This window comes from Fukomys damarensis, unplaced genomic scaffold (assembly GCF_012274545.1).
Source record: "Fukomys damarensis isolate Sample0158 unplaced genomic scaffold, DMR_v1.0_HiC HiC_scaffold_28, whole genome shotgun sequence".
Classification (NCBI taxonomy): domain Eukaryota; kingdom Metazoa; phylum Chordata; class Mammalia; order Rodentia; family Bathyergidae; genus Fukomys; species Fukomys damarensis.
Window position 1 is genome coordinate 11,492,038 of NW_022900940.1, and position 12,208 is coordinate 11,504,245.

Genomic DNA, 12,208 nt, shown 5'->3' on the forward strand with positions numbered 1-12,208 from the left:
AGCCTTATCATAGTAATATTCAATTACATAAAGTTCTTGGAGAGATCACATCTTTAAATCTCAGGTTCTTCACCTAGACCATCACTGTCCAATAGAATTTTCTAGAATGATGTGCTGTCCAATGTGGTAGCCACTGAGTAGGTGCAGTTTGGGGGCACTTGAAATATAACTCTGACTCATAAACTGAATTATAAGTTCTATTTAATGTTAGTTATTTTGCATCTAAACAGACACATGTGTCAGGTTACTATTTTACTAGACAAGCTAGCTATAAACTCAAAGAGAAAGGACCAATATCAGTGAAAAAAAGCTAGGAGGAATTACCCTGGTACTAGTGCTATGACAGCTGTTTTCAGATATCGATAGTCTCCCATGATACCTTGACTTTTCCTTTATTTCTCCCAACAGACCTTGAAAACTTTAAGACCAGGACGAGAAGCACTGTGTCTGTCCGTCGAGGTCAGGGAATGGTACTGCTCTGCGGCCCGCCACCCCACTCCGGAGGTATAGTGAACACGCTGATGCGTACACTGCACTAGCTGCTATTTGTTGTTGTTGTTCTCCCACTTGGCACCGGCTGAGGGGACAGACTCATTTATAGAGATGCACAGAGCCCCTCCATGCAGAGGAAGAGCTGCTGTAACTTCCTTCCATAATTAGGACAGGAAAATATGAGTCTGTAAATGTTCCACCCCACTGCTGTCTGGCCCACACAGAGGGAAAGACACCCATGAGTCAGTGAAAATCAGAGAACCTGCTGCTTGGCGAAGCAATGTAACTAAAACCGCCGGTACTTGTTTAAACTTGTTTGGATTTTTACAAAATGACCCTGCTTCATTTTACCTCATTATTCACCTGGGAAGGACTATATGAACAGTTTCTATTCACCACACTTCTAATACTAAACATTTTTCCACACCAGCAACCAATATTCAAGCCCTGTGAACACCGACTAGATGTCCAGTGATATCTCCATTCTGACAGGAACGACTCAGAATGGAGTAAAGGCTCAGTTCCACAAGACTCTCCCATTTCAGGTGCTACTTGCAAGTCTGTGGCCTCCAGTGCCTCTGGCCAACCTTGGGCTCAGTAATTTGCTAGAATGGCTCAGAGAACTAAGAAAAAACAGCACACTTGTTATTCGTTTATTTAAAGAATATTATAATTGATGAATATGAACCAGCAAATAAAGAGGTATAAGGAGTGGGATTGAATCCTGATTGTCATCTTAACTGGGTTAGGAAACACCAAGGGGCTTTGAGTGGTGCCCCTTGCCTGTAATCACAGTACTCTGGGAGGCTAAAGCAAGAGGATCAAATGTTTGAACCCAGCCACTGTCCCCCCGCCCCCGCTCTGGCTTCCCTACAACAATGAACTAAGCAGCTCTGCCCCACTGTACCCTTCCACCGTGTTGTTGCTTCCCTGGAGCCATCCGGCTGTGTTCTAAAATCTTGAGCCAAATTAAACCTTTTTTTCGTTAAACTTAGAAGTGCTGGTTAGTGTTTCTGTGACCAGAAAGCTGAATAATACAAAGAGTGAGTTCCAGAAGGATTGTAAGCACAACAGCTTCTGTCCTTGTGGGGTTGGAGTGTCCACCCTCTTAGCATGTGGTTACGTTCATTGCCCAGAAGATCTTCAAACCCTGAAATAAAATTTTTACAGCATTTACTTTAGGTAGCACAATTAATTGAATCATTGACTACTGGTGACTGACCTCTATTTCCAGCCCTTTTCCCTTCTCCAGAGGTGTAGAGTGGGTGCAGGAGGAAAGCTGAAAGTTCTAACTCTCTAATTACATGATTGATTCCTCTGGCAGCCAGCCCCCATCCTGAACCTATCTGGGGCCTCCAGAGAGTCAACTCATTTGCATAAAATCAAGTATGGTTATTGAGAGTAACAAAAGACATTCCTATCACCCCGTCACTCAGGAAATTACAAAGGCTTTGGAAGCTCTGTGTCTGGTACATAGAAAGAAAATCAAATATATATTTCTTTGGGGTTTTGTTTTGTTCCTTGTGGCACTGAGGATTGAACTCTGGAGTTCAGGATTTCTTCATGCAAGGTTTTATCACTAGGTGCACCCCCAGCCTCCGAATATATATTTCTTATTAATCACAGTAACATATTATCACACCAGGAATCACAGTCCCTTCACCACAGCATCCAAAATCAGTTTGTGGAAATTTATAATGGCTAGATGAGTTAGGGATATATTTGACTGCAAATAATGAAAACCCAGCAAAAGCTGACTTAAATAGATTTGAATTTGTTTTTCTCATATGCAAGATCATCAAATATATGCTATCAAAGTTGGCACAGTTTGGGTTGTTTTTTGTTTGTTTGTTTTCTTTTCTTTTTCAGTTCTGAGGATAAAATGTAAGGCCTGGCACATACTAGGCAAGTTTTCTACCCCAGCCCCTGACACAGCTCATGGAGTGTGTGTAATAGGACTCAAGCCCTTCCTCTGTCCTTCTCTGATGCCCTTCGTGTATGATATGGGTAAATCATGAAGTCTGTAATCCAAACTCAAGGCAATGGAAAAAGACAAGGACGAAACACAATAAATAGTTTTCTCTATTTCCATCTAACTACCTTTGTTATGGGAAGTTTACTTTCTCTGAAAACTTTAACCACATTTTCTTTTTTTTCCCCCTTAATTACTTCCAGTTGCAAAGGAAACTGGAAAATCAATTATTTTATGCAGATAGTTTGTGCTTTGAGAACTACCATAATTTATTGATAAAGAAGAACATGGGAAGATATATAGGCAACTTGAAGAGTCTGCAGAAACGAGCAATTATGACTGGAGTGTAAACATGACTATATGTAAAGAGTTCAGTAATGTGGAGGTGTAATAAATCATGATATTTATTAGGATTCCACAAAAGTTTACAATTGCAAAGCTAATAATGTCCACTCAGTAATTAAGTTTGATGTTTACTTTTTTATGTTATATCATTATTGCCTTAATATTTGGCTTTTATATATGATTGAAAGAACAAACTTTAAACTTGACATCTAAAAAATACCTTTTTCTTTTTTTGTCTTATATGCAAAAGTTGTAGCTTTTCCAATTCCATCTAATCCCCCACCTAATAGTCCAAGCAGAAAATAGTAGCAAAATAACTAACGGCCCTGTACATTGAGCACATTGCACATGAAACCAGTCAAGTATGGATCAAGAATGTAGGATTGTTAAAATTTCTGCCTTTAGACTAGTGCAGAATTCAACATGGATTTCTGAGCTTTGTGCTTGGGAAAAGCACTAAATTTGGAGTCAAGATAAGACTTTTTGGTCCTGGCCCTTTTTAAATCATCATTTAAAATTGGCCAAATATCTTCACTCTACTTATAGTGAAGTAGAGAGTGATGAGAGTAAAAGAAATCTCTCATGTGTTTTAATTGTGTCATTAAATAACTCTAGTCAATAAAGGCTAATTATTTTTTATCACGTGTATTTGCTATATTGAAGCCCTGTACTTTATATAAGGAAATCATTTAACCATGAGCATGTATTTTGATTCAGCTGAAATTCACTCAGACTAACACTTCTCTTCCAAACATGCAATCTGATGAAAATAAAAATTGAAAATTTTGCTAATTTTTACTACAGGCTGCCTTCACAGCCTTAAGCTTTAGTAGCATGGCAGCAACTCTAAAAATTAATCCTGGAGGCATGCTTAAAAGTACCACTCCTAAAGCATAATGATAGCTTTAGGAAAGGCAAAGCACGCGAAGTCAGGCTGTGCTGCTACTTTCCTCTTCCCACAGAGAAATTTATCAAAAATTTCCATAGAACTGAAATGTGCTTGTCTCCGCTAGCAGCAGTCAGTAGCTCTGAAATCTGGTTCCTTGAGCTGTGCTGACATTCCTGACAGTCTTGATGGTGAAAGACAAGGAAATAAATATTCTCATTATGGGCTCTATTAGAAACCATGTGCACAGAAACACCCTGAGCAAGTCAGGCACAGCAAGAAAATTGTCAAGAAAACAACAAAGAGGATCTTCAAGGTTATAAGAGAGCATCTCAGACATCCATCAGTTTTGGGCAGTGAAGCCAATGATCATCCGATGAAATCCCCCCAATTACTCAAAAGCATCCCATGAAAACTGTACAGCAGTGAATCTCTTATTACTTTGCTAAGCTCCATATCACCTAAAAGCTAGCAGAATCCCTTCAAGCTACTGGTCATACTGAGCACTCTAGACCCAGCATATGGCATCAGTTTCAATTGTAGCAGATCATGCAGAGGGAAGCAAATGAGTCAGCCCTTGATTATATCAGTGGGGTATTCAGTAATGGCATGAAATCCATTGTAAGGGATGCTGCATGTTCCACTTTAAAAACTGTACAGTGTCAGACCATCTTAGGGTATCACAGAAGTGAGCAGCAATGAGTCACTATGTATAGTGTCTTTGTCATCTTTTGTTTTAGGTATATGAATTCTGATGTGATATCACTGCATAGTTTTTAACCATTAAATGTTGAAAAAAAATTGAAAAGATGGAAATCACTCTGATGGTCTCTCATTGTCCTTGTTCTTCCTTCATTTTACAAACACAGATTATTAAGTTTACTTTGTTTTCCACAAACCCCATGGTCATATGGGACCAGTAATTTGCAACCCTCAGCCAAATTCTCATCTAAATAAGAATAGAATTGAAATAACTTTGAGACCCTTTCTTCCAGTGTGCTTATATTGCCAGATTTTTCATCAGCAAAATCCTTACTCACTGTTCATCAAGGAGGTTTCTATTCATACCTTCCTTTTATATGTCATTAAGATCCTCACAACTCAAGCATTGTTTATGGACCATCAACAATGAATCTCAAATGGGAACTTGTTAAAAAGGGAAAATTTCAGACTCCATCCAGGCCTTTTTTGAATCAAAACTTGCTTTTAATTAGATATCCCAAGATCATATGCACATTGAAGTTTCAAAAGCCCTGAGCTGTATCTGTAGTTCACAAATACCCCATTGCTGGCCAGTGGTAGGCAGGTAGCTTTAGAATTCCTGAGGCAACCTGTTAAGGCCATAGGTATCTACCCTTATTTCAGAATTATTCTGATTCCATAAATCTGAGATCCTATATCCAAATCTGTTGTTTTATAAATCTCTAGTTGACTTGGGGCAGTACCACATGTAAGATCCACTCACTTTGTCCACCTTCTACAAAGCCAGTCTGGGCTCAGACCCAATGAGAAGGAATACTTTTATTTCTACATCATGCAAGAAGAAACACTAAGTATTTCTTATGCCAGATTTATATTTAAAATATTGTAAAATAAAAAATAACCCCAGGCTTTATCTTCAACAACCTATTTTTTGTGGTTATGCATAAGGGAAATCAACTAAGAAAAGCTTTCTTCAGGTATCTGTATTCTGAAGTAACAGTTTATACTTGGTTAGCTCTTCCTCCATTACTCTTAGTAAAAAGTCTGGCTTTCTGTAGTATAAAAATAAATAAAATTACTTAATTCTAAGATTATTTTCGTTGTTATAGGTTTTAAACTAGCTAGAACTGTCTTAGATGCTTTTATGCATGTTACCATTAATATAATTGCATCCCACTCATAAGGTATCAGATACCAAGACCTTATAACTGAAGATTTCTTTATGGTATTTATGATGCTTTAGTTTATATTAGCTCTTGATGCCCATAGTAATCCTATGAGAAATAAGGATGTATATTTTATAGAGAATAAAATCGAGGCAAGAGATTAAGTGCAGCATATACTGACCAATGGGAGACTCAAGCATTAGTATTGCCTAGAAACCATCCCTACTTTGGGAATAGCAGAAAACAATGAAAATACACAGTAAATTCTCTATGCCAGTGGTTCTTTGACCCCCATACCAGGTTAATTAAATCTGAATTTCTTGGAAGGGGCATCAGTGATAGTTGTAAAAACACCCCCAGATAATTCTAATATGATGCCAGGCTGGTAAACTTGTATCCCAAAATGACAGAATCGAGTAGGTCTTATCCCAGTAAAACTTCCCAATTTGGGAATCCTCTGGGATTCCTTGAAATTGATTTGATCTAGATATATCCACACAGATTAGAGTGAGAACCCTGGAAAATTCCAATCATGTCTTCCTGTATCAAGATGATTTCAGATGGACCATTCTGCATTTACTATTGAATAGAGGTAAAAATATGAAAGTAGGTGGCTTAGTCACTATCCTCACTGCTGGGACAAAATGGCCTGACACCTGCAACTTAAAGGATGAGGATAGGGTTATTTTGGCTCAGTCCTGACTCCTGGGCAGGATGACAGGGCACACGGGTATGGTGGAGGAATAATTGCTCACTCCAAGGAAACTCTGAGCCAAAGAATCAAGGGAGGATCCAAGAAAGGAGATAAAACTTTTCTGGGCTATGTGCACAATGATGTGCATCTTTCAACCAGGTCCTGTCTCCTCAAAACAAATCTTGTATCCCAAAATGACAGAATCGAGTAGGTCTTATCCCAGTAAAACTTCCCAATTTGGGAATCCTCTGGGATTCCTTGAAATTGATTTGATCTAGATATATCCACACAGATTAGAGTGAGAACCCTGGAAAATTCCAATCATGTCTTCCTGTATCGATGATTTCATTCAGATGGACCATTCTGCATTTACTATTGAATAGAGGTAAAAATATGAAAGTAGGTGGCTTAGTCACTATCCTCACTGCTGGGACAAAATGGCCTGACACCTGCAACTTAAAGGACGAGGATAGGGTTATTTTGGCTCAGTCCTGACTCCTGGGCAGGATGACAGGGCACACGGGTATGGTGGAGGAATAATTGCTCACTCCAAGGAAACTCTGAGCCAAAGAATCAAGGGAGGATCCAAGAAAGGAGATAAAACTTTTCTGGGGTGTGTGCACAATGATGTGCATCTTTCAACCAGGTGCTGTCTCCTCAAAACAAGCTATAATGCCTCTATAATCCAGTCACTTTCCATATTGTGGTCCCTTTCCTATCTAAATACTATGTGGTCTTCAGACAATTGTGTAACTTCTCTGAGCCCTAGTCCCTCATCTGACTTCTGTTTCTATTCTCCCACACTGACTCAGTTTCAGTATCAACATGTAACCCTCAAGATCAAACTCACCTCGTTTTGTACTTCGTCCAAATTATGTTGTTGACAAGTGTTATTGTGCTAAAATGTAGCATCTGCCATGCCCACAATCTCTGACATCTGCATCATTGTCCAGCTACTAGTACTGCCCAGGTCCACACTTTTTGACCTTACTCAGACTGGCTCCTATTACTTACCAGTTGTATATAACTTTAAATGTTGAGTTATATGTAATTTGTTTTTGCTCCAGTTTGTCCAGCTACTAGTACTGCCCAGGTCCACACTTTTTGACCTTACTCAGACTGGCTCCTATTATTTACCAGTTGTATATAACTTTAAATGTTGAGTTATATGTAATTTTTTTTTTGCTCCACATATCAACCTGCTTAATTGTAGTCTAGACTCTCAACCTGGCTTTTCTCTTTGTGTCTTACCAAAAGTTATACTAGTGTCATTTGAACCCCATTCCAAAACTTGACTGTAAGATGCTGTCCCTTGGATTCTAAGTATTGCTGATATCTCAGCCACTGTATCAGAATCCTTTGGATACTGACATGAGCCTGTCCTGATCCTAGGTTGGAAACCCTGTGATTTGGACAACAGGGCCCCTTACTCAGTAAGCAGTCTCTGCTTCTTCCTTATTTCTTCTAGTCCCTTTCATTGGTTTTTCAGGCCCCTTCTCCTTTCCCATATCTCGGCTCCCTCCATAACTCTCAAATTATCACAGTATTAAAGCAGCTGAATGAAATTCATTTTTGTCTTATAACCCTTTTACATATGCACGTAAAGAGACACTATAATGTGGTAGCAATTTGCACAATTAAAACTTCCAAACATGATTTTATGAGTTAGGATTGGTTTGGTCATTTTCCTTTGCCTGAGCTTGAAATCAAAGTCAATTCAGAAAACTGCTTGTCACTGGTAATATATGATTCTTGTTTTACCTTCTTATACCAATTCATAAATGAGCATATATTTTTCAGACATACCTACTGAGATATTTTTACAGAATTGACATCTATTATGAACATAAACTGGTTATGCTCTAGTATTGTGGCTTTATTAAAATGCTGATTTAGCCATTGTTCTACCATTTCAGAATTGCTCTTTAAGTCTCAAAATGGCACTTGAAGTAAACTGTACCAATACTCTTTTCATAAACTAAGCCCTGTATAAATTTTTATGTTTGCACTTTCTGTTTAATATGTATATATGTGGCTGGGCTCTGTTTCATTTTCAAAGAAGAAAGAAGATATTAAATGGGCCTAGGAGGAACCAAAATCTTTTAAATATTGTTGAAATGATGCTGAAGGATTTTTTAATAATAGACTAAAGAATCTTGTCTTCAGCTTATGTTATGTAGTAATGTAAAATAAGCATAACCTGAGATTTTTTAGATGGTTTTTATGTTAATATTCACAAAAAAGCTAAAGAATGCCACTCAAAGTGTTGAGTAAGAATGCTTTTTCTGGTTATAGTGGCTGAATGAGCATGTGGGAGTGGAGGAAGACCCCGAATTCCACTTTAGTTGTCTCATTCTGTTCCCACCTGAGGAGTGATTTTTCCCAAGAGGAGCCTTATCTCTTGCAGATAATAGGTGTTCAGCAAATTAAGGCAGATTTCATTGAAGATTAGTGCTTAAGAAGCTTCCCAGTCTTCACTGGGGTGAAAAATGGGTTCTAATCATTGTGGGCTTAGAACTCTAGAAAAGGATGTTTAAAATACAGTTGGGGTAGCATTGCAATACTGCTACTGTGCCATTCTTCCAGACAGTACAATCTTAGGTAAAACCCCCACTGAAAATATAATTGCCATGGAAGATGCTTCCTCAGTTCCATTTCTTAGTGAAGGAGATTTATGCATTCCCTTATACAGACATCTGTCTCAGTGTAGTAAAGAAAGGACTAGATTTAGTTAGTGATAGGTTAATCGACATCCTATGCTTCAGCATTTTCTTGAAGGCTTGGTATTAAATATTCTTAAGGAAATCTTGTTTGACGCTCCTTGACTCTGTCATGTTCCTTGTAAAGCTATGAACCTGAATTCTTGTATGTGAAATTCAATTAGCCAGTTCCTTCATTCTACCTCTTCCTACTTTGCCAATCAGAGGAGGCTATGATACGCTAGAGATTTAATAAACATAAAATAATGTAAGGCAGTTTGCAAGGTAATGCTTGTCTGCATTCATCAGACTTTATCTTTTATCCACTGAACAGAAAATAAAAAAGAGCCACATTGATCAAGGACTACTTATTATGAATTGTCTGACCTGAATGGAATGGCTGAGGGTTTTGTGTTTAAGAATATTTCTGCTCAGCACACTGAGTGCAGACTCCATCTCTTTCAACCATGAGGTCATTTTGCTCAAAGAAAGAATCAGCAATGGAAGCAAAAAGGAGGAATTGGGGCCTTTCGTGTCTAGAAGGATAACTTCGCTCCTATTAGATAAGACAGAAAAAAGTGAGATGAATACTTCTGATGTCATTGATCTCTAAAATTGATTAAGTATATTCTGTGATGCTACTAACACATGCTATGCCTTTGATTTTTGCTGTCAACTTAAAAAAAAATAACTTGGATGTTTCACAAATATACTTTTGAATTCCTGGGTTTCAACAACTATACACTTAGGAGTAGAAAAAAAGGTTTAAATAACCTTCTCTGGTCACAGTATAATTCCAGACCTTATATAACTGAGTTCCCAATATTTTTGGGGGGTGGGGTGGGACTGGGTATCGAACTCAGGACCTTTTACTTGTGAGGCAGGTGTGATGCCACTGCGCTAAATCCCAGCCCTCCCAATTTCTTAAGTTAACCTGAAAAGAAAATTTATTGTTGCTTTTCTAAGAGTTCCCGAAGAATAGTTGTTGCGTACTTTCTGCCTTAATCCTTTAGTTCTAAAAAACAGAAGTATTTGTATTTTGCAGTTATATCAAGTCCGAACCCATAGCACTTAGAAATAGACTGATCTGCTTAATTAATGTCAGTGAATTCAATATCTTTTCTGTTTAGGAGACTTGGGATTATTTAATTTTTAGAAACTGAAGAAATAAATTTTAAGAAATTAATTTTATCCCTTCTTTTTTCTCTTTGATTTTGTGCAAATGCTTCTATGTACTTTATTGGACAGAAACCAAGAATTCTATTTAATTAATGATGGCTCTGATTACCCTCCTTCTCTCCTAACAATTACTCTGTACTCACTTTAGCAATTGACACTATGTAAGCACTTTGGTGGATACGTACATTTAAATTCAAGTTGAGAACATCTCTGTTTTCTTTTTAAACATCCCTACCCTCCAAAATCAAAAAATTTATCTCCAGGTTTGATCCTTAGTACCGAAGGCCCATTGACTAGTCAGAGTAAAGGCCAAACATGTTACTATCAAAGGAATAGCATTTGGAAAGTGTGATCTGATCTATAAAGCAGAACATACAAGCTGTGTTCATTCCACAAAGCTCAACTATGCAGATTTCTCTTTTGGAGTTTTGCTGCCCTAGAAACCAGTGAAGGAAGACTTTATGTTGAACACAGGTGCTAGTTGTGACATGAAGAGTTTGGAGATGTGAAAAACACATTACACACCCAGTAGAGTGCTACAGGGGATATACTAGCCAGAACAGAGCAAACGATCAACACTGATCTTTCAACAACATGAACCTGACTGAGCATTTCATAAATAATCCAGTGGACAATCACTGCAGGATACGTAGGAACCATTCTTGTTTAATGCTGGCTGTAAACATAGCCTATGACTCTCATCTTTTCAGTTGAAAAAAAGAAGAAGGAGTTCTTTAGATACATTTTCAGCAACAAATAGGTATTTTGTCAGGTCAGTGCATCATGATGTTACATTGAATTACTCAGGATAATGGGGCAGTACATGCAATGAGGAAATGCAGGCTCAGTCCTGGAAATTTAGAAATAGCCTCTGGTTAGGTGTTCAGAAATTAAAGGCTCAGAAATGATATTTTACTATGGTCAGGGGTATCTTGATGGTGTGAATCTTGGGAATATATATTCTATACAGTATTGTGATACTGGTTTAAAAGAAAAAAAATTAAGTAGCTATAGATTCACTCAGGACAAAAAACATGGATGAAAACTCTTTTGATTGGTTAAATTAATATGAGTTTACCATATTAATTTATGGTTTTGATATTTGTGATATGCAGAATAAATACAAGATTCCAATTGAAGTGTAATAGTTTTACAGAGACCAACTCTACCAGTATTATGAATTAAAAGAGTGCCAAATGTTTAACTTAGAGGCCTATCAGGGGAATGTTCACAGTATCTTAGGTAGGTACTGGCTGCTAACAATATAATGAACAGATATTTTGTACTTGACAGGAAAGCTCTTAATTTCACTGGCTATAACAATCCTTATTTTTCTCACATTAGTTGAAGGTTTGTTAGCACATTATAAAAATCTTCACTGACAAAAATCAACCCTTGGAAAGGAGTTGTGTTATAACAACACTCCACAGGAATTCATAAATCCATATGGCAGGCACAGGTGGAAAGATAGTTGCAATTGATTGTGTAGCATTTCAGAAATATCCGAGAATCTCTACTTTGTGAAGTGGTTTATAATTTACACACTTTTTCATTCCTTCTAACCAGCGTATATACGAGGAAGTATCTGCTAAATGCCACTTGTTTCAGTTGTAATTGAAATCTAGTTCTTATTATCTCATGTAGACCAGGGTTTGGCTTTTGAAAGGATAAACAGAATATTAAAAAAAAAATGTATCTCATGTAAGTATCGTATTTCTTGTTTTTGTATTTTCTACTTGCTCTAAAATAAGGCTGGTATGAGTCACTTCTGAAATCAGTACCTAAATATAAAAGACATTATCTCGCAACTGTGAAAATGTGTTCAATATATGCAAGCCAGCACTCCTTCTAAGTGTAAAATTTTAGTTTACTTCAGTTCAATGGATTCTAATGGAATGTGTAAATTACAATTTCAAGAAAAGAATAGTTTGCTTTTTAAAAGTAAAATTATGAGACAGGCACATACCAGGCCATGATGTATACATGGGGGATATAAATTAAACAAAAACAAAGTCCGTAGTCCCTTCTGGCCTACAGATCTACTGTCAGTAAGAGGGCAATAACATAATCACA

At 37.4% G+C, this 12,208-nt stretch overlaps 1 protein-coding gene across 4 annotated transcripts in view; it reads left to right on the forward strand.

Moving 5' to 3' along the window:
- Nucleotides 1–12,208, forward strand: part of LOC104866129 (contactin-4) — a 536,780-nt gene that overhangs the window by 295,354 nt on the left and 229,218 nt on the right. For all 4 annotated transcript variants that reach the window (XM_033756987.1, XM_033756986.1, XM_033756985.1 and 1 more), the window contains one exon: nt 409–504. In XM_033756987.1, coding sequence (XP_033612878.1) covers nt 409–504 — 96 coding nt within the window. The remainder of the gene's footprint in view (nt 1–408; nt 505–12,208) is intronic.